The sequence below is a fragment of the Nicotiana tabacum genome, chromosome 18 (genome assembly GCF_000715075.1).
Source record: "Nicotiana tabacum cultivar K326 chromosome 18, ASM71507v2, whole genome shotgun sequence".
NCBI classification, from domain to species: domain Eukaryota; kingdom Viridiplantae; phylum Streptophyta; class Magnoliopsida; order Solanales; family Solanaceae; genus Nicotiana; species Nicotiana tabacum.
The window spans coordinates 94,189,209-94,216,192 of record NC_134097.1 but is presented as its reverse complement, the minus strand read 5'-3'; the positions used below and the strand labels follow the sequence as shown (position 1 = coordinate 94,216,192).

The following is a 26,984-nucleotide window of genomic DNA, read 5'->3' as shown; positions in this document are numbered from 1 at the left end:
CAACTATGAAAGTGTATGTATTTTGAGATTTTAAAATGAAGTAACTAATGGTGATGAAATTTGTGTTGTTCATGAATCCTCTTGGATTTAATTAGTGAGATTGACCATCTCTTTATTTATGAGTAAGTTGGGTAGAAAGCAATCTAGCAGGCTTGCTCGACCGGGTTATCTCGGTTGAGCGTCGGTCGCTCTCCTCATGGTCGGGGCGTGATAATGTGTAAGCAGTGATAATTTATTTTCCTAAAGCAGTGATAGTTCAAGTCTGAGACCACTACTGATTCTGGAGTAAAAATCGTTGTTTTTTTAAGTGGAGGTTCAATGCAGAGCACACCTTCATTATGCATGATAATCTCCCTTTCAACTGGTAAACTCTCTTATTTTAATATTAAAATGAGTGGGAGAATGTTAGTATAATGGCATTTTATTATTAAAAAATATGCAATAACTCCCACTACTCCATGATATAGAAAATGACCATAACTCTTTTGTAACTCATCTCCCATGTTCTACTACTAATTACATAATAATTTAACCATTATCCCATGTTATCCATAATTTCATAACTTTTGTCATTTAAATTACTTGCAAAAGCTATAGCAGCCCAATTGTCAGGCACACGAGGTAGAGTCATTCTTTCACGTTGGAACCTATCAACGAAGTTTCTAAGCAACTCCGAATCCCCTTGTTTGATTTTGAAGATATCTTCCATCCTTTTCTCAACTTTTTGTGCTCCCGAATGTGCTTTAATAAAAGAATCTGCAAGCTCAGCAAAAGAATTAATAGAATTTTCAGATAAAAGAGAATACCAGGTTAATGCACCCTTGGTGAGTGTTTCTCCAAATTTCTTGACCAATACTGATTCAATTTCTTGTTTGGTCAAGTCGTTGCCTTTCACGCCAGTTGTAAATGCAGTCACGTGGTCACGTGGGTCTGTAGTACCATCATATTTCGGGATGTCAGGCATTTTGAATTTTTTCGGAATTGGAAGGGGAGCAGCACTAGGCTTCCATGGTTGTTGTGAGTATTTGTCCATGTCTACTCCTTTTATTATTGGTGGAACTCCAGGGATTTGCTCTATTCGCTCATTTTGTTCCTTCAGCTGTTTCTGCAAGGTTAGTACTAAATTTTGCAAATATGAATTATTTAAATTACCTGGTCCCCCTTCTTGTGGTTCACTGGGGGTTGCTCCATTTCCAGAATTATCAAGACCAGAACGGGGGTTCTCCAATGTATTATTATTAGGAGTCGGCGTAGGTGGCGCAGCAGGCAATCGACTAACAAGTGCCTGAAGAGCTTTGCCGACTTGTGCATCGATTAGCTTTTGCAAAGCTTCAGTTGTAACTCCTTCAAAATGTTCAGATTGCTCTTGTTGATCAGCACGGGATTCAGTAACATGAGTGCCTTCACGAGATTGACGTGGTGAATTTAAAGGAGAGGGAACCACGGTATCTTGATTTTGATGTATTTGATTTTCATGGCTTCCCAATGTGTTGTTACTGTTGTTGTCGGCGTTATTGTTTGACATGGTGACAATAATAGATAAGATATAGCTTAAAAGGAAAGATTATCAGATTCCCGGTAACGGAACCAATTTGTTTAACCAAAAATCTGAGTCCTTGGTCAAAGCTAAAAGAAAAATTCGGGTTACTGATAATCAGGAGACAAAAAATAAAATACTTTTGAGAACAATGGTAGAGGGTAAATAGATAAGTATTTCAGTGTATTCTCAATAGTATCTCGTGTCCTTACAAATGATGATACTTCTTCCTTTTATAGATCATTCTAGGTAAAGGAATAAAGCATCAGTTTTAATGACATAATCATGAACAATAAATGACATTAAATAAGCCGTTATACAATCATTCCTATTAAATACCAACTTTATAACGTATCAGACATTTAATAATGAATTTGGACTCTTTTCTGTCATCTGATCCTTGCTTTCAATGCTTTCTAATCCGTTGGCTGCAAATAATTTAAATTGGTACGAGACTCGTATCTATACGTCGTCTCGTGCTTATTTAAATTCTTCTTCCCGTGGCTGTTTTCACCGTGCCTCTTAGTCAATTGCTGTTCTTTGACCATTCAACTAATCCACGTGTCATGCCACATCATCTTTAATATAAATTCAGTTTTTTTCCCAATACAGTCAACTTTTGCTCATGTATTGAAAAAACAGTATTTTGCAAAACAAAATTCTTTGTTACTTGCTTCAGTATCCATCCCCCAATACACTCATGCAGATCTCAGAAACCGATTCATGATAAATCAAAAATCTCCACAAGTTTAATCTATGCGGTTTGTATCTTCAGAATTGATCTGTGTAAACTAATAAAATGGAACACTTAACTGAATCGCTTTGGAGTAACTGAATCAGAAATTTGACCAATTCACTGAATTTAAGACTTACAACATTCAATTTCCTCTGATGAAAGAGTGTGGACTCCTTCATTTATGCTACGAGTATCTTATTTTTCTAAGGGCATTGCAACCTCTTCTTTGCATGAAGCATCACTTGACTTGATGTGTTTGTGATTAAGAGATAAGATCTCACAATAAAAAGATTGATGTAATTGCTCAAATGGAAACTATCTGTTAATGTTGTGTAGTTTCCTTGATATATAGAGAGAAAGCAGAAACAAAAAGGGCAGCCCGCTATACACGGGGTCCGGGGAAGGGTTGGACCACAAGGGTCTATTGTATGCAGTTTTACCCTACATTTCTGCAAGACGTTGTTTCCACGGCTCGAACCCATGACCTCCCGGTCACATGGCAGCAACTTTACTAGTTACGTCAAGGTTCACCTTCATAAAGCAAAAACAAAATTCTAAATAATACCTATAGGATAGAAAATTCTTCTGAATGATGATAATAGGAGTAAACTATTTTGAGTAACCATATTGGAAGTAAACTGATCATCATCTCACTCATGATTATACTCAAAGAAAATTCATGATAACCTACTTCTATGGTTAAAGAAAGAATTCAATCTTAGAGAAGAAAGAGGAAAAGATAAAAATCATTACATCTCAAAGAAACCAATGAATTCAAACTGATTTGTCAGACAAACAGAAAAACAAATGAATTCAAACTGATCAAAATATCAGAGAGTTTGCCTATCTTCTTGCTATTTAAGCCACTGTCGACTAACTCCTGAGCCTTGACTATGTACACATGTCTCTATATCAAAACTTTAAAGATAGACAAGAACAACACATAACTTGTCCAAATGTGAAGCTCAGCAAACATATAATTACCATATTGAAGTAAAACAGACTTTGTTTTATCAGGACCTATTGTGAATAGGATCTGATCCTTTTCTAACTCTTCGTTTGCTCGAGCGATTGGGATCAAATGTTTTGCTTACTGGTGCTGGTTTAACATTTGTTGTGTTCAATTCTTTTGTGACTAACCCCGCGAGCATATGCTGACTCCTTGACATTAGCCCCTGCTGTCTTGTGCTCCATCTCAAAACAAGCTGTGAACTTGTTATAGAATAAGATTTTTCTGGAAATACTGCTAATAGTCCTATGCAAATAAGGAGCACAAATGGCTTTTGAGTAGTAAAAATCATGGTTTCTTCTGGTGTTTGGGAGAAAATAGAAATATCAGTAGCATTTATATCATCAATAAGATTTTTTTTCTTTTGTGACTATTTCTGTAGATATGAGCCTTCTGGTTTATTTCTTATAGGATTTGGAAAGAATAAAACAGGAGGGGTCCCAGAATATGTCAAGGAGTTTAGATTCACTCTAATCATAATATGTACAGATGAAGCAAATTAAGGCTGTTATAAAAGGAATAGGTATGACTAGGGTTGAATAAAGGCCTTGGAACAACATCTTTGAGAAGCTAAGCATATTTTTTCACTTGTTTCCATATGTCTCTATCATTAGCCTTGCCTTTGTCTTCTAAACAAAGACCAATTTGGTCACTTGAACTAGTAGTCAACATGCCACATCATCTCACTGTGCTTACATGTAAATGCCATTGGAATTTATGTTGTGCGGACTCTCCAAAATGATGCCGCACTCGTGTCGGATCCTCCAAAAATATACTATTTTTGGAGGATCCGACACGCACCCAGCAATATTTTCGAAGAGTCCGAGCAACATAGACCGGAATTCCAATTAATTATTGTGTTTAACTTTTATATAGTAAAGATATACTCTCAGTGTAATTTAATCTATCATAGTAGGTTGCCAACCCAATTTATCACGTTTCTAATTACACTTATTATAAACCGTCACTGTACTTATTTTTAGGTGATGTACTAGTACAAAAAAATTTTAGGTGATGTACTAGTACAAAAATCTCTTTGCGTTGTCAGTATATAAAAGTTAAACTCTTAATTATGATGTTCTTGAGTGTACATGCTATATTTGCTAATCAAAGCTTACTTAGGTATTAAGGAAGAAAGTCTTTTTGGTGAGATTAAGCAGCCAAACTACAAGATTGGTAAAGCAAAATGTGATAAAAAAAAAAAAAGAAATGTGGGGGAGTAGAAAATCTTATTCCCCTAATAAAAAACCAAACACTAGCTTTATGCCATCAGGAAAATCTCACTTTAGAATTCCAAGCTCTCTTCTCTATGCAGCAAAAACAGCAGTCCTGGTTTCTTGTGCTAAATGTGTTTCTTTATGCTTTTCTTTTGCTCTTTATTTTGGTTGACAGGTCCAGTATTCCCTATTCAAATAAACCCAATCCAAGTGTAGCTTTCTCTAATTTGAAATTAATTATTTTTGCTTTTCTTTTTTCTCGTTTAACCAGGCTGACCACTTTTTTTCTTTATTTTGCTTTGATCTAGTGTATGATATTAGAGAAAATCACATGCAAGTTGGAACATTCTAAAGCGTAGGATATGATACTTTATTCAATTGCACTGTGCCAATGGATTGATCTTAACAGTGAAATTGTCCAACTTATATAACCATGAAAAATATTTTGGGTTTCTATTCTTTTTATATTTGTTTACACACACACACACACATTTTCTCTTGCAACATAGGTATATGGACCTCCTCTATAGTATTTACAAAATTACAATGACATAGAGAGAGATTAGCACAACCCATATGGAAGACAGAGGCAGATGTAGGATTTTGAATTTATAAGTTTTGGATGCTAGAAAGGTAGATTATTTGAGTATTGGATAAATTTTTATACATATTTCGTACAATTTTTAACATAAATACAGAATTTAGGCTAAAACTACTGAGTTCTGCTTAAGCATAATTGTAGCTCTGCACTAGATTTAAGACTAACTTGTACATATCAAGAAAAGGTTGTTATATCATGTTAAGAAAATGAACGTGGAGCATAACCTCAAATCTAACTCATAAGGTTAAAATTGTCCAACCAAGGTAGAACACTCTAAACCCTTTAATTTCTCCTCCAAATAAAGTAGTGATTCGGTATTGGAGGGAACTATTAATTTGCCGGTGTGCTAATATAAAGTTAGACGTACTTATTAAATGCTCTAAAGCTAAGGTTTGGCCATGAGAATCTTGATTTGTTGTTTCATGATTTCGTCCTATGTCCTAAGGAGCTAACTTTATTTATTTATTATACGTAAAAAGAGCTAAAGACAAAAGTTCATTTGTAGAAAAGTAGAAGACTGCATCCAAATGGGAAATTTGATGCTTACAATGCATTCTGCTCTGGAGACTTCGAGATTTTTACTTCTTAGGCTTATGAGTTTGGACGTCTTCTACGAAGAAATAAATCAAGAATTTGTGCATTGTTTTGTTTTGGTACCGTAATTAAATAGAGCATATGAGTTATGACATTCCACGAATATGATTATGTATAAGCATTCAAAAAAACTAATTTTGAACTTATAATTTCAATACTGAAATGAGTTCAACGGTAAGAACCTAAAAATTGAACCCGGCAAAGTTGAATCATACATGAAATTACACCTTATCTGCTAACAAAGATCTCGTATAGACATAATGATGTAATTGGTAACAGATCGCTGGAGAATATCGAACTTTAAGTTGTGTGGGCTCACAAAGACAACTCTTTGTTAAAGCTTAAATTTTGAAAGACACAGTGGGACACTGCAAACAGAATGTTTACCAAATCAGTAGTTCAAGAAAAACACTTTTTCACTTTTAAGTTAATTCGGCCAAATATATAAATTGTACAAAGGGGAAAGGATTCCTATTAACGTGGATACAAGAATGTTCGTCTATATATGCATCTAATAGTGTTGATCTTTCTACAAAACCTTAAAAATAAATATTCAACAGTAATTTGAAATAAATTCGAGATGGCGAGTTTTTAGCTGACATGAAAAGCCAGGGGTCCCTATAAGACATACAGTATGTTACAAAACTGGTCTTATCCAGATGTGAAGATTGTACTAAATGTTATAGTTACACATGCCAAGATCAAAAGAATGTAATATACAGCTTGGTAAAAATTGTTGGTTCTTGAAACATCAGTATGCTGCTATTATCCATAATACTACTTACAAAACAGAATGCAGCATTTAGGGTTAAAAGACGAGGCCGGTTGCTGGAACCTTTCATAAAAGGAACTGGTATGCACATGTCACAACTCTTTTAAACACGATCCAGTGGTGCAGGCACAGACGAGTCTGCCGATGCAGGGACAGAAGGTGTAGCTGATGCCATGGCAAACTGTACACCTGTCGACTGCCCAGATTGTACCACAAATGCAAATTGTGCTGTTGCTAATGCTGCTGCCTCCTGCTTCACCAAACCATGATCACAAGCTTTACGATCAATTGTCAGTAAAGAAACATATACGACGCTTATTTAAAGTATTTTGGCAAATTTACAGCAAAATATTCAAACAGCAGAACTAACATCAACCTCTCTTTGCCTGCGCTGCTGCAAAATGCTGATGGCCCAGACCATGATGTAGCACGGTAAAAGAAAGCCAATTAACCGAAGCAAGAAAAGCTGCAAGACCACACATTGATTGGACATATAGTTTCCAGCATTAATAAGAAATCTTTTTACAAGAAATAGATAGAAGAAAATAGCACATATGGATATCCAAAATTACCGAGAAGAAAGCAGATGGATCTTCGTCGTCTCCGTCTGCATCTGCTACAGGTAATGCATGGCGCAAGAGCAGAAAAGCCATTAACTGCCAGTCAAAAAATTATGTGGATCATCAGTATTAATTGCAACTTTAATAAATACCAGTGTCTTTGTAGACACCAGCTCCAACTCCAACCAAATAATGACATAAAGGTGTAACTGTTTCTAAATTGACATTTTCTTCAGAGCCTATTGAAATATAGAAAATAAAGGAAACCTTTAGATAAATGAATAAGCATAGTGGAAGAAGCAACATCTGTGTCCCTAAAAAATTTCTCTTGTTTACCTACAAGAATAGTTTTAAAAACTCAGCATTTTGGATTATTGTTGTTCTTTGGAGTGGAAGTGACTAAGAGGTATTTACCCACTCCTACACTGAGTTGCTTGGATTCGGGTGCGGGCGTTTGATACGGGTGCAGATCTAGAGGTTGGATCCTTCGTGGTCTAAATTTTAAGAGTAGGGGGTACGGATCCAGGTAAGGGCGCGGGGATTCGGCTAAAAATAATTCAAATATCTAAAAATAGAGTTAGACGTTATGAGGAAAACTTAGAAGGTGTTTTGAGAAGGAGAAAATATTGATCAAGAGGAGAATCCGAGAAGGAGATAAAAGGAAAAGGCCTGACATAGGAATTTCTATATACAAGGTATTTCATTTTCTTCAATTTTACCTTAGCTATTGTATTGATTTCAGAAATCATTGGATCTATCCCAACTTTCTCCGTTAATTTTGGTCAAAGTACCCAAAATTGGTTGACCAGATCCGCTACGGATCCCACAACCACACCAACGTCGTGTCAACACGTGTGCGGAACCAAAAGTAAAGAGTCCAAGCAACTTAGCTCCTACAAGGTGAATCAAGCTTGACTGAGGCAATGAGAGAAGAGATAGAGGCTCAGAATTCTAGCTTTTCTCTGGGACAAATAGCAGTAAATGCTTACAATTAGAGCAGCAGAACGGCAGAATGCAACGCCACTTGCATTTGTGGCATTATAATCATCATATTCAGCTTCCAAAAGTTGACGTTCAGCCTCTCTAATCGCCAAAAAGCGAGGATCATGTAAATCAAGAGGGGTCCCAGCGATTTGCCATCCTCCCCTGCACAACAGTGAGGCAACAAAATAGCTAATGAACTACGAAGTAAAAATGCTGAATCTTCATTACCAACACCACCACTTAACTAATATTTGAAAAGAAAAAAACAAATAGGAAACAATATAACACAATGACCATGATTCATCTAAATTGTACACAGTATTGTTAAAGGCGAAGCATGCTTTGGAGCTTTACGTGCAACTGCAATTAAAATGAGCCGTAAGTGAAGAAAAACTAAAAGTTACATCTTACATCTTTAAATATACATATACAGATATATAAGATGAAAAACCTATTAAGTAAAAATAACAAGTATGTATGCAGAGGAATTGGAATAACTTTGATTAAGTGAAAAATACGCAAAAGCACGTCAATCAAGTTAAAAAACCACCCTAAATATGCAGATTAGTGTCTAACTCAGATTTAATGACTAGTTTTCTTACTGAACTTCCAGTTCCCATAACCTCCTCCTCCTCCTCCTTAATGGCCTGATGACTCTCATTGGTATCACATATTACATATTCTTTTCTCTTTGAATTGTTCTCTTAACAGTTACTACATTATTTTGATTGCCATACTTATTTAGAGGTGACCCTTTTGAGATACCAACCATGATATTCCCAAACTAACCTAATTTAAAAAGGAAAAAGGTCCGAATTGCCATTGTACTATCTGAAAATGCTCAATTTTACCCTCCATTAGACTTTTGCTCAATTCATAACCTTGCCTATAGCAAATAGTCTCGTACTTGACATTGATGGAGCTCCAGCGTGAAATGGATGGACTCCGCATGCCCAAATTCTTTGAGGAAAAAAGATCCAAATTTACCCCTCAACTTTTGACTATGGTTTAAAATTGCCCTTGGGTTTGGGGCTCCATTTGGGGTCAAGTGCGAAAAGAAACCTTTTCCTAGTGGCAAGAAAAATATTAAACCAAAAGTCCAATGGACGACAAAGTTACTCAATTTTGAATAGTACAGGGCAAATCATTTGCCCCCTTTCCCAATTAAAAATGTTGGCTGGTTGGTATTGTTGTAGGTGAATGCCTCCGCGCCTCGGTGCCTTAGTGAAGTATGCCTATCCTAGAAAAATGCTCAGCAGAGTGTTGTGCCTCATTACAATACTCAAGCATGCCTTTAACAACACTATTTGAAAAGCTAACATAAAAGGGAAGACATAAGAGAAAATTAACAAAAAAAATAACCAGTTAAGAAAGTAAACTCACCCAATATCTATAATAGTCTCCTCTGGCTGAGCTCGAGGAGGGGCAGTGTAACCAGGTTGGTATGGCTGCATGTTGAAAATAAAAATGAGAAGTTATTATATGATACAGTAAGATGGAAGAACAATAGAAAATGCAATAATCTAAAAGCATCAAGCTCAATCAAAAGTTCCCAGAAATCTGTAATTACTGATGATCAGATGGCGAACTACATATAGCCCCAAGAGGCTTACAAAAGAGAATAGAATGACTATAGGTGAATACAAAAACATTGACTTGACAAACCTAAGCATTGATCCTATCTATAATAAAGAAATTCGAATCTTGCACTCATGCATATGTATGTAATACATCAAAATCATGATTGTAATATAGAAATTTTAGACAAGTAAAAAGCTTCCAAAACTAAAAGTCTAGTGAGACATTGAGGTAATTTGCAAGAACATCCTCATTGACATACGTGCTCATATCATAAAATGAAACTATTTTCTTTGAGAAAGAAAAAGAATTCACATCACAAAACATATCACATTGAGTACCGTGATTCAGTTCCATGTGCTAGAAGGAACCATTTCTTTTCCACTGGACAACTTAACAAAAAGAACAAATATTAACGAATGGTGACAAAAGCAGGAAAACTTTTACTTTCTCTTTGGTGATTTTTTTCCTTTTTTGGCATACGATGAAAACAGGCTTATTTAATAAACAAGTCTTTTCACCTATCTCATAATATGCAACATTGTGCAAATCAACTAGAACAGAGACATACCTGATGGCAAATCTCACAAGTAATGTCGCCCTTCTCATTGCACCAGTGTTGAACACATTTCCGATGTGCATACTGCAGGTCAATTGCATTTACTAAAATCATTAGCACTTAGACAAACTACTCATACATTAAAAGAAAAGCAGAACAATTAAAGAAAGAAAATACGGCGGAAAGACTGTAGAGCTGAGCAAGAACTTGAAATACCTAACTGTAATAAATCACATGCTCTATCAGTACAATAAATGAAAACAGCAAAATTGAGACTTGTGCAACCGGAATAAGGGAAGAAAGGTTGTTTTAGGGGCTCCAGATAATCGCCTAAAACATGGATGAGATCACCAATGAGCAGAGGCAGACCCAGAATTTTAACGCGACGGGGGCACCAATATTCTTCTCAAACAAAGTCCCCTAAAGGCTTTTAGTGTTCAGGTTGCTAAGTGATTTAAATTAACCATTTTCAAGGTATGTTCATATACATATACAAAATTTCTGTCAAAGTTTACGGGGTTAGGTGACCCCTCAAGGTTACACATAGGTTTGCCTCTACCAATGAGGCACCATGGAGACATAACTAAGCAATCCTAAGAACGGACAAGACCACCATCACCCAGAGGATAGCACACAAGGGAATTTGGGCAGCCTATGAAATGATTGTTGACGTACAGTTGACCAGGAGAAAGATCCTAACTCAAGACAAAAAGTAAAAGCTGACTTCTAATGAACAATTTATGGAAGACAAGAGAAGGAACAATTAGGAAAAGGGAGTTTCAAGAAAACAACTAAAATGTAAGGTGTGCATGGGTATGAGTGTATTTGAATATTTTTGCGACTCAATAAGAGAATATCTAAATTTGCTAACAACAAAGATAACGGGAGTGAAAATAGAAAATTCACCTTGAGACTTCCACTACAAGCACAAGGGCTCTCCAAATTGTTCAAGGAATCTTCGTCTTGGCAAATGCGGCACTCTGCATTCCCAATTAATGGAACCTCCTCATTAGCTTCTTCTTCTTCTTCCATGGCCAATTCTTTCTCCTTTCCAGTCTTTGAAGAAGAGGGTCCTTCCACTTCTGGCTTCTTCCTGTTCTCAACGGCAATTTGAACCGTTTCTCCTCCATCTGGGTTCACAACCCGGTCATCATTCACCACCAAATGCTCTCCCATTTTATACAACGACAATATTCCTACATTAGAAAACAAAACTCCTATTCTCAATCGGGTCCCAAATTAGTTGAACTTCGTTTGTATGAATAAAGGTGAGATCTTTTTTCAGAAAATCAAAAATAAAAAACTAATTTCGCGGTTTGGGGTTAATTATATGAATAAAGGTAAGATCTTTATTCACGAAATCCAAATAAAACACCAATTTCACAATCTGGGGTAAGAAATTATATGAATAAAAGTGAGATCTTTATTCCAGAAATCAAAATAACCACCAATTTCACAATTTGGGTTTAGTCATATTATACGAGCAAAAGCAAGATAATCCAATAAAAGAACAATAACAACTATATCTCACCTTCAAACTAGTTGAGATCATATGATAGATTTGATAGAAAAGGGAAAAAATAAAAGAAAATTGGATACAGGCCTGGGAAATTTCTACAAAAAGAAAATCACCGCTCAAGCCGAGAAACTCAGCAAGAACAGCGATCTCTAAAAAAAACAAGTCAAATGGGAAAGAGAAATTATTTAATTAAAAAAAAAAGAAGAAGCAGAGAAAAGTAGTAGTAAAATGTACCTGAAGAAAGAGAGAATCAAAAAATGATAGTGGAAAAGGAGAACAAATACGCGGTTTTGTTGCACAACCAAGAAAAAAAATAATGGAGGAGGTAGAGTTTGTATTTAAGCTTTGAAATTGTACAAACCGAACACCGAATGTCCGCGTTATTTTTTGTTTTTTGTTTTTGACCTTTTCTTATTGTTATTTTTTGTTAGCGGTCTTCCTCGTAAAATTGCTCCAATTAGAAGCTTTACAGCTTTATCCTTTTTGTTTTTGGAACAATGTATTGCAAGTACATAGGTATTCAAATTTTAGGATTAATTGCACAAAAGGACATCACATTTATAACGGAAAAGGGTCAAAACCATCCTTATTGTTTGCTAAATGGTTTATAAATATTCTCCGTCTATTTATCCGTTCAAAAAAATACACTCCGTCCATTTATCCGTTCAAAAGAACACACGAAGTTAATTTTATTAATAAAAATACCTCCGCGATTAACGACAGAACTGATGGAGTGTATTTTTTTGAACGGATAGATGGACGGAGGGTATTTATAAACCATTTAACAAACGATAGGGATAGTTTTGGCTCTTTTTCGTTCATTTAATGAAATGACGATTTTTAATTGGGCCACGTGGCAATCTTTTACTGCAATCTTTTACCCATTTACCTGGTCCGACCCTATTTATTTGACCCGCCTAATTATTTTCTTTCTTTTTCTTTGCTTTCTTTTCCCTCTCTTTTTCCTTATCACCTAGCACACCCACTCTCATCTCACAAAGAATTTTTAGCGTTTCTTTGTTGAAACAAATCTTTCTTTGTGTTTGAAAATATGGCTTTGGCTTTGGCTTTCACTTCATCTGTAATTCATGGCTCTTTGTCCTCCTCTTTTTTTTTTATGAACATCCCAAAGGTAACCATTTACTCTCTTTTTTACCTTTTATAGATTCAATCTTTATCCTAGAATGTGATAATTTCAAGCTTATTAGCACCTTGGTTTCAATTTTCTTGTGTGCTTGTATCTGTTATATGTAGTTATTTTTTTCTCTGTTATTTCGTGGCTCTTTTGTCTTCTTATGAACAATCCAAAGATTTCCATTACTTGTCCTTTACAAAGTTTCAATATTTCTCCTAGATTTGATTGATATATTTGGACAATTTTAGCATTTGGACTCAATTTTTTTGTTTCAGATTTTTAGTTTGTTTTGATCATTGTCTTCTTACTTAACAATCCAAATGTATCTGTTGATTTTCCATTTAAGAGTTTCAATACTTATTCTGAGTTTGATTGGAGAAATTTCAGAATCTGATTTGAATTTCGGGTTATTTGATTTTGGGTTTTATCTATTCTTTAATTAATTTGTTATTGTGTGTATGCAGTGTCCCAATTGGAGAAGAAGAAAGGGGGAGATCAGATGAGTGGGAATGGGTGTAATAGATACTACCCATTTTTGTAAAGGGGTCGGATAAGGTAAATGGGTTGAAATAATATCCATTTTTTGTTCCAGTCAAAGATTGCCCCGTGGCCCAATTAAAAATCGTCATATCACTAAATGAACGAAAAAGGGCCAAAACTATCCCTATCGTTTGCTAAATGGTTTATAAATATCATCCGTCCATCTATCCGTTCAAAAAAACACACTCCATCAGTTCTGTCGTTAGTCGCGGGGGTGGTTTTGTTAATAGAATTAACTTCGTGTGTTTTTTTGAACGAATAGATGGATGGAGTATATTTTTTTGAACGGATAAATGGACGGAGAGTATTTATAAACCAATTAGCAAACGATAGGGATATTTTTGACCCCTTTTCGCATTTATAACCTTATTGCAGAAAAAATACTAAGCAAATTTTTTTAAAGAAAAAATCACTATACTTTCACTACATAACTTAGAATCTTAACTTGTCCAAAAATCAATCAACCTTCACCAAAATTCACCAAGTCTAATTTCACTTCATTTCTCTCCATTAAGAAAATTATTTTGGACTAAAAAGAATCATTTAGCTATTAAAATGATTTTCTGATGGAGAAATTATTTTAAATTAGGTTTGGAAGTTTACCGAATATCATTATTAAAAAAATGTACGTACCCTTTGTTTTTTGTCCACAAACCTAGCAGTATTTCATGGGTCAGGGAGTTTGAGGGGGTATGATAACTTTATTCCTTTAATATATATATATATATATATATATATATATATGAAAAAAAGAAATTATTATTATGATCGAGGGGCCTCGAGAATCTATAGAATTAGGGTGGCGCGCAAGCGTACAAAGCTAGCTTGTCAAATTGTTTATACAAGTAAAAGACTACTAATCCACTAATATTACATTGTTTTATACAAGTAAAAGATTATTTTCTCCAATGAAATGTAATGTGTAATTAAGCGCAAGTAAATCCCAATTAATACATGCACAAAAAAAAAAAAAAAAAAAAAAAAAAATCAACACCAAGAAGATGTTTTCATAGAAAAATGCATTTATATCCAATTGCACAAAGAAAAGAAAAGGAAAAATAAAAATTCACGCCCAACACAATTTCAAAAGATAGAGGCAGTTCCCTCAAGTGCTTGAATGTCCATAACATATGAACTGTTCTCTCTTGTTGTCGAATTGTACTTTTATTGAGTCACTACTACACATTATCTCTTCCTTGTTAAGTTATTCTTGTTGAGACCCTTATTTCCTGTTGTGCCCTTCTTTCTGAGCTTGTTCTTCCGTTTCTTTGTGTTATGAAGTTTTTGAGTTGATTTACTTGTCGTATTCTCATATTATTGTTGTTGTCGTTGTTGTATTCAATGTTATTGAGTTGAGGGCTATGTGTGGTTGTAATATTGAAACTGCTTTGAGGAAATATTGTGGCATATGGGCACATATTTGAGAGCCATTTTATTGAGTTGCTATGTTTTGGCACACGTGTTATTGTTGTGAGGATTGTTTGAGTGTTTGCACAATGTTTCTGTCGTACTGTTGTTATGATGTTTACACGAGGTTTCTATCGTGCTGTAATGATGTTTGCACGAGGTTTCTGTCGTGGTGTTGTTATTATTGATACGCACGGACATATGGGCTCCTCATTACTTCATTATATGTCTTAAGGTGTTCTTCTATTAAATAGATTGATAATAATTCATCACTCAAAATATCAAGATCAATATTTTCAGTCAAGGAAGTAGTGATAAAGTCAGGACCAAAGCTAGCTTTAACTCTACGTCTCTTACCCCTTCTAAGTTCATTTTCATGCTCCTTAGCAGTAACACTAGAAGAAGGCAAAATATGAGAATTAACAGACATATTGTAGAAGCATTATTATGCATATCACTAGGCAAATTATTTTACAATGGAAAAACATGCTCAAAAAATTTTGCACCTCTAGATTCACAAATAGAACTATCATTCAAAGACATAAATCTATACGCAGTACTATTTTGAGCATAATCAATAAAAATAACATCAAAAGTCTTGGGTCCAACAGTTACTTGTTTAAAATCAGGTAGACCAACCTTAGCCAAACACCTCCACACTTTCAGAATTTTTAAGTTAGGGGCGAACTCTTTCTATAACTCATATATGGTTTTATCTAACTTCTTATGAGGGACTTTATTAAGAACATAGCATGTAGATAAAAAAGCTTTCCCCCCCCCCCCACCACCACCACCACATATTATCAAATAAAAAAGCATAGAATTCATTATTTCCTTAAGGGTTCTATTTTTCCGTACAACTACACCATTTTGTTGGAGAGTATAGGGAGCACTAACCTCATGTATAATACCATTAATTTTTCTCACAAAAGGCTTCTAGAGTATTACTACTATATTCACCACCCATGTCAGACCTAATTCTCTTGATTTTTCTATCTAATTGTTTTTTTACTTTTGCCTTATATTTCAAAAATATGCTTTCAGCCTCATCTTTTGACTTAAGAAGATATACCTTAATGTATCTAGAAAGTCATCTATAAAGGTGATGTAGTATTTCTTTCCACCCTTACTAACAATATTCTTGTAATATGCTAAGTCTGAATGCACTAGTTCAAGCAATTATGTCTTTTTACTAGTTACATTCTTAAAAGACTTTTTTGTATGTTTTGCTTCTACACAAACATGACACTTAGAAAAATTATCAACATTAACTGCAACAATTAATTCTATTTTTCTAAGTCTTTTAATTGAAGCAATATTAACATGACCTAGTCTACCATGCCACAAATTAATAGACTCAGCAATATAAGCAGAATTGAAAGTACTAGCATTATTAGTAATCTCTTTAGCGATGTTCAGTACAAATAAACCCCCACTAAGGTAACCCTTCACAACAAAGTCTCCCCTACGAGAAATAATAACTTTATCAGATTCAAAAATAAGTTTAAGACCTTTTTTTGTTGAGAAGCGCACCGGAAACTAAGTTTCTACGAAGGGAGAGTACATACGAAACATTGTTCAAGGCTAAGGTTTTTCCAGAAGTTAACTTAAGGAGAATTTTTCCTTTACCCATAACTCCAACTGTAGTGGAGTTGCCCATGTAGACACACTCGCCATCAGTAGATTCCTCAAAGTCGTGAAACAGCTCCTTGTTGGCGCAAAGGTGCCTTGAAGTGCCTGTATCCAGTATCCAGTCAGTCTTGTTAGCCACCATGTTCGTCTCAACGACCACAACAACAATGACATCACCACCCTCATTAAGGTTAGCTTGGGCTGGAGCTTTTCCTCCCTGCTTTGAGCTTATTCCTTATCTCTGGTTGCATTGAAAGACCTTGTGACTAATTTTGCCGCAGACATAGCAAGGTCTTTTTGACTTTTGAATATGGCCCACCGGTTTATTGAAGTAATTCTGCTTCTTTATATGTCCTTTCTTCTATCTTTTCTTCTATTTTCCTTTAAATCTATCTTTCACAAAAGCACTAGAAGATTCCACAAGGTTAGCTTTAGAAGAATTAAGAGAGAGAGATATTTCATCTTATTCTTAAGCAGTTCAGACTCCTCATCTTTGAGACGGTTTGCTTCCTAAGTCCTCATATAACTGATCAGTTCTTGAAGAGTTAAGTTTTTCTTCTTGTGTTTCAGTTGATTCCTGTAATCACTCCAAGAAGGGGGAAACTTTTCAAGTAGAACATTAGCCTGAAGAATCTCACACATCTCCATGCCTTCGTTCAAAACATCAGCAGTCAAGTTTTCATACTTATGAACCTGCTCCATGATCGACTTATTATCAACCATCTGAAACTTGATCCACTTTCCAACACATACTTCTTTTTCGCTGCGTCATCTGTACCATATTTCTTCTCCAAACTGTCCTATATGACTTTAGCAGATTTATAATTTATAAATAAATTAAAGAGATAGTTAGTCATATGGTTAAGCAGATGCCCTCGAACAATTTTATTATCCTTTTCAAAAAAAATTTGCAGCATTATCAGCAACAACAATAGTAGCAGCATTAGAACTATCAGCAACAACATAAGCAGGAGGTTCGTTGAACAAAACGTAATCAACTTCTAATTGTTCAAAGAAAATTAAAAGTTTTCGGGACCAGCGCTTATAATTGTTTTCATCTAAAGGCTCAAGATTTGATAGATTAGGAAGTGTTTGTTCAAAATGTTAACCATTAGTCAATATTATATGTAAAGAAGTCGCTTTCAAATTGTAAGAAAAATGAGTAGATAATCTTGACGAAGAACAAGAAGGAAATAAGAACAACTTATCAAGAATACTGTGTCGTGACAAGCCACTGTCTTGAAAGCGATTTCGGCCCGACTGGATGCAAATTGTTAAGAACGGTCGCTCCCCAATGTTCTACAACATCTCCAAACACATGCACTCCTGGTTGGAAGTTTGGAATTTGCACAAAAAAATTACCAAGAAATCGGTTGAAGAAGAAGAAAGATGAAGGCGTTTTCTGTGTCCTATTATTCACAAATAAGAATTTGGATTAGGCCTCACGCATATCTCGCGCGTAGGAAGGGGGGGTCATATCAACCACTATTACCTTCAGGACTAATTTCTCATGTGCGTGAGACTACTCCTTTTTACTAGCTTTTTACAAGCCCAACAAAGAAAAAATTTAATATAAGAAGAAGAAAAAGACTTACCACAACCAACGAGGGACACTTTGTCTTTCAAAAAAGACAAAAAAGTAAAGAAGAAAAAGGAACCACAAAAAAATCTTTGGCTTTGCATTATCAAGTATAATAATACCAACAATTGCCACCCCCGGTCGCAAGTAATGCAAGTTACATAGTTGATAGCACCTAATCTTCTAAAACTTTTTTATGAAACATTAATGCGTTTTGAACATTTAATTAGATTGTACTGCTTCCTTTTCCGTGATCATGTCGTGTTAAGTGCTTGATCTTGTCACTAGAATGAAAATGTCTTCTTAGCTAAAACCTTTGTGATAGCAGTGCAAAATAACACAAACAGCACCACAACCTATCTAGTTTTGTTAGCCCATTGAAGTCTTGCGATGGGCTTCTGCAGTTTATAGATAGATTAGAGGCTGTTTGGGTTAATTCTTCTATCCCTACAAAGTGTAAAAATTGCACGGGGCGCTCTATTTGGTCGCCCTCATTTAACTTATACCAATTTTTTTAAATTTTTTTAATATGTATCCATTTTTAATCAACTTCAGTCCCCTTTCTCCTCCTCCTTCTCCTCCTCAAAGTTATATCCGCCCTCAATCCAATAGTTCCATTAGAAGAAATTCAAAGCTTTTTAGCTTTTTTCTTGTCCTCTCCTGCAGCAGAGGCTTGACGACCTAATGAATTCATATGTTAAAACAGATTAGAGAATCTATTCATTCAAACACATGTAATCTCTACTAAATTTGCTAGAAATAATTGATAAAAGAGTATACTGAAAAAGAAAAAGACATAAATAAGAGATAAACCTTCCAACAAGCTGAAAGATATATGGAGCATTCACAATGTAGTAGGCTGAAGTTCAACTCTAAGAAGGCTGAAGTTCGCCAGTTACAAACAAAAACTTCAGCTCTAGAGCTGAAGTTCGACAGCTACAAAACAAAAACTCGCCAATTACAAAACAAAAACTTTTGCCAGTTACAAAAACAAAAATGCTACTTCAGTCCCGTCTACTTGAATGCTGAAGTTTTGCGTGATTGTCTTTGCTACTTTAGCCCCGGATGCTGAAGTTATGCTAAAAAGTGGGTACGCTTACAATTTTTTTTGCAAAGCGGCACAAGTTAAAACGTGACCAAAAGTGGGTATAGATGCAAATGTCCCTACAAAGTTAAAGTTTCGTGGCCCATGAAGGCTGGACCAACGACTAGTTACCTATTCGGCTTGTTATGTATTCATCATCAAGGGGTGTGGTTAGGGGTGTGCATTCGAATCGGTTTATCGATAAATCGAATCGATTATTTGTTATCAGTTTATCGATATCGGTTTCGATTTTGATTTCGAAATTTTCCTTATCGAGTTATCGATTTCGATTTCGATTTTGTCCTCTTCGGTTATCGGTTTATCAATAAACCGATAAGACCAACTTTTTTTTGTTATCGGTTTTTGTTAGAATTGTACCGAATTAGTCAAGCTCTCAAGGTTCCAATCGATAGCCAAAAAAGAACCAATATATTTTCTTCCAAATCGACCGTCTCAAACTGATACAACTCTACATATGCCTTCCTCCATCTCCTTCTTCATCTCTGACTATAAGTTCTCTCTTCTCCATCTTTCTATTTTCTCATTATCCTTTTGATCTTCTTTCATGGACTTTTCATGTACAACTCTCGTGGCTTCTTCAACTTCTTTTAATTTTCTTTCCCTTACACCACAAACTTTTCTTATACATAGGCCTAGAGAGAGATAATAATACAAAAAAGACCAACTTTTTTTTATACTGTTGGAGTATTGGTGGCATACATTTGATCCCTTATATTAGTTTCGTTGCATGTGCTTGTTGACACAATTTTTATGTTATAAATGGTGTTCGTCTTATTTTAGCTTCTTTTTGTCCATATTAGTTAAACGTGTTTATAGCGATATACTTTCCGTGGAATCCCGCAAATTTTCTTATTTGTGTAATCGATAAGCCCCAAAAATCAATAAATCGAAAAAATCGAAACCTTATTGCAATGATAACGATAAGCATATGTACAAATCGATAATCGATATGTAATTATCGATAAGGATCAAATTCGAATCGATAAATCGAATGCACATCCCTAGGTGTGGTGGGATGGTTGAGATTCCATCACCCTTAATCAGAGTTTCGCATTGGAGTCCTGAGAAGTCCTGAGAATAAAGAACTTTTTTATAGAGAGCTCTTTACCCCCTTAGTTGTGAATCTCGATTAATTAGTCGGCCAATGGGCTTCGGATACCATATGATTAAACCAAAAAAAAAAAAGCCTATCCCATCAAATTTGATTGACAACTTAATGATCTAGGAACTAAAGAAAAGTAAAAGATAGTGCTGTAAGGCAAAAAGAAGAGAAAAAAATGGATGAAGATATATTACTACAAAAGAAGAATGAAGAACAAGTTTAATAAATAAGCAACCTGTCCATTGCTCATTACTGCACTAGTTAACTGGATTATTACATAGTAACACAAAGCAACCATTTCCATCTCTAGCTAAAGCTGAGGAAAGAAACGTTCTCAAATTTATCCAACTCCTACAGACACTCCTAATTGCGGATGGTAAAACAGTCCACCACTGCAATCCTATTCTGTATTGCAACAGAAGGAAAACAAAGATATAAAGCCTAAAACAATGGCCTCAAGGTTCCCAAAACCTATGTTGCATGGACTCTCTAAAATGTTGTCACACCCGTGTCGGATCCTTCAAAAATAAATACACTACTTTTGGAGGATCCGACATGCATCCGGCGACATTTTCGGAGAGTCGGAGCAACACAGCCCAAAACTAGGCTATACTTTTATTCAAATTAAAATGACAAAGGACAACTTTATACTATGCCCTCTTCATTTTTGACTTTGCAGGCCATATACACCTTATATACTAACTTTGAGTAAAATTATGTACTAACATCACAATACTAATACTAGTGAACAATTTAGTGTGTACTATGATATACTCATTTTCAGTGGAATTGACCACCAGTATAAGTCTGCCCAAAAGACCAGCTAGCTGGGGCAACATTGTAAGATACCACACTTTTTCCATCACTTGTGGTAACCTTAAATGAAAGGCTTTGTCCATTAAGATAGTTGTTGCTTTGCCAGTTTTGACCCCAGTTTCTTGACATAGACTGCCATTGAGTTCTTGATCCTTTAATTGCTACAGCATGAACATCACCAGCACCACCAACATTGGTCACTAGTACCAAATTGAAGTAAGAGTGACCATTAATGGTGAACCTGATGCCTCCCTTTCTTCTGCAGGGTACCCTGCAGAAAAATTGCCCATAGGAGTAATGTTAGTTAATCCCATTGCAAGCATTTATAAGGTGTGGACTAACGGTTAACGAAGCTAAAATGGACCATGGGCAGTTGAGCTTAAATCCCAACAAGGATTAAAAAATTGGGCGATTGTTTCTCATCTATCTAAAGTTTGGGAATGTAGCAGGTACTTAGAGAATTAGTAGAGGTGTGTATAGGCTGATCTAGAGACTAATGTTATAAAAATTAAATAGATGCAATGTTTAATTAAAGTGCTCTTCCCACTCTAATTGAAAAATAAAATACTAAAGTATATACTTTTGACAACTTTTCCATTTTTCCGTTTTCCTTTGGATCCAAATGGGCAATTGTTGTGACAAGTCTAATTGATAGATATTCTTTTTACCATCAGTGTATATGAGATAAATCCTAACAAGAAACTATCCTAGAACAAATAGAAGGAAAATAACTTGAGCTGGAATTTATTGGACCAAATATGATGAAACCATTGACCATACCTTCTATAAGCAACAGGGACAATTCCAGCTCTGTATTGTGCAATGTGCTGGAAAGTAGGTTGAGAAAGGTCAAAATGGCGAAGGGGAGGGTTGCACCATCCACCAGCATTGCTAGAAAGGGCATTATTTGGTGGACAGAAATTGGTTGCTGTAACCAAAATGGAACCAGGTAAGCACCATTTGTGTTCATTCACACACTTAATCTCATAGCAAGATCCACAACTCAACCCATTGTTGAACAGAGCTGTGCTCAAAGCTGCAGTGTTTGTTCCATAACCTTGACTGTATAGATTCTCATAACCACAAGCACCACCTGTTGGAAATGCATGTAATAAAGAGAAACAAGAATCAACATAAACAAATAGATTTATGGTGAGTTCAAATCAGGGGCGGAGTTATGTAGAGCCTATAGGTTCAATTGAATCTCCTTCGTTGAAAAATTATGTTGCGGGAATAGGGCAAACATGAGCTTGCATTATATATAAACTGTTGAATCTCCTTAGCATGATAGAAGATTTTAGTATAATGGTAAAGAGATTCAAGATATTGCTTTAGGTCACATGTTCAAATTTCAAGTGTGACATTCTAGAGTTTTTTTGGATTCCCGACTTCGCCAATTGAACATATTATTTGCTTTTAGTTTGAAGTATATATACATATAAAAAATGTTGCATACCCATTGTACCAGAGGCATCACCACCTCCATAGAAGGTAGCATGAGCATTGATCCACCCTCCTCCATCATTCCCATTAGCAGATGAGACAATTGCAAGCAAACCAACCAGAAAAATCACAAATTTAGCCATATTCCTGCAGTAAAGATTGGAACTTTTCAGCACTTTCTTTAGTATAAATTCAAGAAAAGTTCACTCAGTTTTGGAAATGTAGAAGCATAGGAAAGACTAGTACTTTATTGGAGAATGTAGCTCTGAAATAAAGAGTAACTGGAGATTGATTGTAGAAAATGGAGGGAGTTAGGGGGGCATATGAATAAGCATTTAGAAATAGGGGATTTGGGAAAATTTTATTTTGTATCTCATACAACTGAAACTAATTGTATGAGGCAACTTTTTTGTCTCGTAGTTTTGTGGATCCAGATTTTTGTGGACCCAGAAGTGTAAGATTGGGGTCCACAAATTTGTTTAACAAAAAGGAGCCTCATACAACTAGTGTAAGTTGTATGAGACACAAAATAAACTTCTCGGGGACTTGGCCTTTAGGCAGTTACAGTAGCAGCTAGGGGTACATAGGTCAGGTTGGTTCGGATTTTGCAATTATCAAATCAAATCAATTGTATCGGGTTATTAAATCTAAAGACCAAATCGAACCAATAAAACTCAGGTTTTTCAATCTCGGTTTTTTCTCGGGTTTTCTAGTTTTTCGGGTTTTTTTAGGTAAAATCTTCATAGCACAAAACATATAACTTGTGCTCAAAATATTTCTTTAATCCTAGTAAGATACAACTATATAAGGTATCTTTCAAGAAAATAATACAAAATATGATATGTGTCATGGCATTATCCTAAAATATTCAACAATAAAGACAATAAAATTATGTAATATAAATATTGCTAATTAAAAAACCATAATAAAAATAAGTATAATCTAAAAGTACTAAGTCATGCTAAAATAAGTAGACTAATGAGGGAGTATTAATTATATGACTAAACGCTAAATAAAAAATAAAAATGGGTTATGCATTTTTATCTAAATTATTGCAAAACAAAAATAGATATTCAATACATTGTCGTTTGTAGTATTGAATTGAATGTCTTTGTTAGCATTAATATTGATTTGATTTTGGTTTGGACTTTTGTTAGCATTATTTAAGTTACTAATATTAATGGCTATAAAACTTATTAGAACATTCAAAAATTATAAGTCCAACCTTGAAATAATACCTTAAAAGATAAAATTATAAAAAAGTTTAAGAAATATTTATAAATTACATTACAATAAGTATATTTATATATTAAATATATCTAAAAAATTTATACTATATGTAATGTCGGATTGGTTTGGTTTCGGTTTGACTTTCTTTGGATCAAACCAAACCAATTATGGCCGGGTTTTTTTCCAACACCAAACTATAGTGGGTTTTTTTTCTCGGTTTGACTCGGATTATCGGGTTGGTGCGGTTTGTCGGTTTTCTTTGTACACCCCTACTAGCAACTAACTAACCGTTCTATACCAACCAGTTCAAGAGGCCTTTTTTTTTTTTTTTTGCATTTTTTGAGTTCTTTTATGGTGTGAATTGAAAGTAGATTTTGGGGACTGTGACAAATGGTTTATGGCTAAAAACCGCGTTATATTTTGTAGGGATTTGGTATGGAGACTAAACGAAAATTCCCAAAATGCAAGTTGGGGGATCTCTGGTTTTTCTCTACGGGTTGAATTGAAATTCTTCACATGAAATGCTAAGCACTTTTCTCTATTGAGCAGCACTATTTTTGGGCTGTTTTTCTTGGTTTCCTTACTTCAGAATTGTATTACTTATGTTAAAAATATTTACCATTTTTTGAAATTTTGACTTCACCATTTCGAAAGTAGGGCTAGGTTCTTTACTCTCCTTCAATCTTTTCATTCTCAATAAGCAAAAATTGCATCACCAAAATATGTAGTGAGATAGATGAGATCCGTACGTCCATTCTTGACTATAGAGGCCTCCCCAATAATAGGTGCAGCATGATACGAGTCTGAATTAATCGGGACTATAGATTTTAAATACCAAATAATTACTCAAAAGACATACAGTCAGACTTCTTTATAATAATATTTTTATGTAACAATACTTCTCTATAAAAGCTAAATTTTTACGGAATCAAATTTCATGCTCTATTGTAATATATGTTTTCTTATAATAACAACTCGCTATAATATCCAAAACTATCCGAAACAAATGACGCTGTTATAGAGATGTTTGACTGTAAAAGCAAAAAAACTGCATAGGAAGTAGAGAAATGTAAACATTAGAAATTTAAAGCTTAAAGTATGGTATTCCTTTAACATCGCATACAGTTATTGTTGAGAAAACTTGATGGAGTAGCTTTTTTTTTTTTTTTCCTAAGTAGCCGTCCCTTTACTTAAGGAAGCTTGACAGCAGTCCTATTCGACTCTTTTGATTGGCTAGTTTGAACAAATTAAGAGCCTGTTTGGACCTAAGGAATTTTTTATTTTATTTTTCGAAAATTTTTCACTTTTTTCCGAAATTAACATTTGGTCATAAAATTTTTAATTTTCACTTGAAGGTGCATTTTGGAATTTTTTAAAAATTTAAAAACTCCAAAAAGATGTTTTTTAAAATTTTCACTCAGATCACTAACAAAACTTCAAAAACAACCCAAAATTATATTTTTGTCCAAACATAATTTTAATTTTCAAAAATCATTTTCACTTGAAACTTTTTTTCACTTTTTTTTTTGAATTTTACAAATCTTATGTCCAAACGCCCACTAAGTGCACCAAAGGCAACAACAAAAACAATATTTAAAAACGACCCTCTAGAATTTCTTTTTGTTTAACTTATCAATAGAAAAAGCTGCTTAAAAGTTAAAAATGAGTTTTAATTCTTCTCGTTAGCCCGTGTTTTCTCCGTGTCTCAACTTTGTCCCTCCTAGCTCAGCTGCTTATTGCTTTAAATCATCAGCTGCTTATTGCTTTAAATCAAGTTATGTCAACTCATATAATACTCCTACCGACAAATTTGGTTACAAACTTATATTTTTTTTAGCATGCCATACCTCTTGCTTAATTAGTGGCAAAGCTCGAAATTATAACGAGGGATTCAAGAAATCTTACAGTAAATTTTTTATTTATATAAGTATATATATATATATATATATATATATATATATATATATATATATATATATATATATATATATATATATATATATATAATATTTTTTAAAATATTATATATTATATAATTTTCGGACAAAAGGAATTCAATTGAACCCTCATCAGACATAGCTCTACCACTAACAGGAATGACTCAATTAGACATATTATCATATGCTCGCACTTCATATTATTTCACTTCATTAAATATCATTACGTGCAATGGCTGCAAAAGTACAACCATCCTCCCTTGCCTACTAAATGAGTTAAGGGGAATCTACAGCACGTGGAATATTAAAATTTATTTTTTATTTATCAGGCTCATTATTGGAAAATTAACAACTTAACTATCACTTTTTATTTGGATTACCATATGATAAAAAAGAAAACCTATTTAATATGCCCCTTTAAGGAAAAAAACTCAAAACTTAATGCACTGAACACTTTCGTCACATTATAAGATTTGTAGCAAGTGAAATTAATCTAATGCAGATCCCTGTACTTGTCTCGACATATATTATTTTAAATTCCTTGTTTTTACGATTTTTAGATTCCCATATCTTTTGCTTATCAATATCTAATGGCATTGTTTATTGCCCTATTAACAACAATAAATAGATTAAAAATGATCATCAGATTGTGAGACCCTAGTTATATTTACTAATTATTTGCAAGAAATGAAGCTCTTGAATTATTACCGCAAAACAATCGTGATTGTTGTTTCATATTTTTTTCTGTTGTTCAAATTTCCTCTTAAAAGAGCATCTATCGTTGTTGCCCATTCACTTTGTTTTCTGGATATGCTTATTTGAAACATTGTTTAATTTGTTCCAAAATCATGAAATGAACGACTCAAGTAGAAAAGAAAGAAATATTGCTCTCAAAGCATTTGGCTGCAGTTAAGGATCAATTGAAATTAAGCTGGACATGCAAATTTGTTCAACATTCAAAAAACTAACATAAATATGTATAACCATGATATTAGAAAAATGTGATTTTCATGAAACTTAAAGAATTCATTAGTCGTTATCATGAGACATAGTAACATACCTTAACCCTGGGTATTTTCTTGATAAGATATTAAACAAGTTCGCTTCTCCATTGCAAATTAAGATTTAGGAAATTCTGTTTTTCTCTTCACCCTTTTTCATATACAACTAATTAACCTTATGGACTGGTAATTTTTGAGTGGTTGACATTAGTTACTCTCATTCATCAAATAAGTAGTTACAAAACTCTATTACTTAAGCCACAATCACATTTGGCTCCTTTCTCCGTCGTTCAAGAACCCCATTTATCCTCTCCTATCTTTGCATTTTCAAGTATACACATATTTTTATATTATCAGATTGTGGATATGGATTAAAGAAGTACTCCAAAAT

General features: G+C 34.4%; 2 protein-coding genes across 4 annotated transcripts; both read right to left on the bottom strand.

Moving 5' to 3' along the window:
- Positions 1-6,282: 6,282 nt before the first annotated feature.
- LOC107800289 (uncharacterized) lies at positions 6,283-12,049 on the bottom strand. 3 transcript variants are annotated; one of them, XM_075237071.1, is made up of 8 exons: positions 11,901-12,049; positions 11,054-11,343; positions 10,160-10,231; positions 9,394-9,458; positions 8,016-8,172; positions 7,039-7,122; positions 6,843-6,932; positions 6,283-6,716 (listed from the first exon to the last, which is right to left on the bottom strand). In XM_075237071.1, the coding sequence occupies exons 2-8, from the start codon at positions 11,321-11,323 to the stop codon at positions 6,570-6,572; spliced, it is 885 nt and encodes a 294-aa protein (XP_075093172.1). In that variant the 5' UTR covers positions 11,324-11,343; positions 11,901-12,049; the 3' UTR covers positions 6,283-6,569. The 3 variants fall into 3 exon arrangements, with proteins under 3 accessions (XP_075093172.1, XP_075093171.1, XP_016478921.1); XM_075237070.1 differs by having other exon boundaries at positions 6,837-6,932; positions 11,901-12,048; XM_016623435.2 differs by lacking the exon at positions 11,901-12,049 and adding an exon at positions 11,679-11,867 and having other exon boundaries at positions 6,837-6,932.
- An 8,280-nt stretch (positions 12,050-20,329) lies between these two features.
- LOC107800287 (expansin-A10-like) lies at positions 20,330-26,749 on the bottom strand. Its single transcript, XM_016623431.2, has 4 exons — positions 26,653-26,749; positions 22,439-22,572; positions 21,763-22,075; positions 20,330-21,253 (listed from the first exon to the last, which is right to left on the bottom strand). The coding sequence occupies exons 2-4, from the start codon at positions 22,566-22,568 to the stop codon at positions 20,947-20,949; spliced, it is 750 nt and encodes a 249-aa protein (XP_016478917.2). The 5' UTR covers positions 22,569-22,572; positions 26,653-26,749; the 3' UTR covers positions 20,330-20,946.
- Between the last annotated feature and the right edge of the window lie 235 nt (positions 26,750-26,984).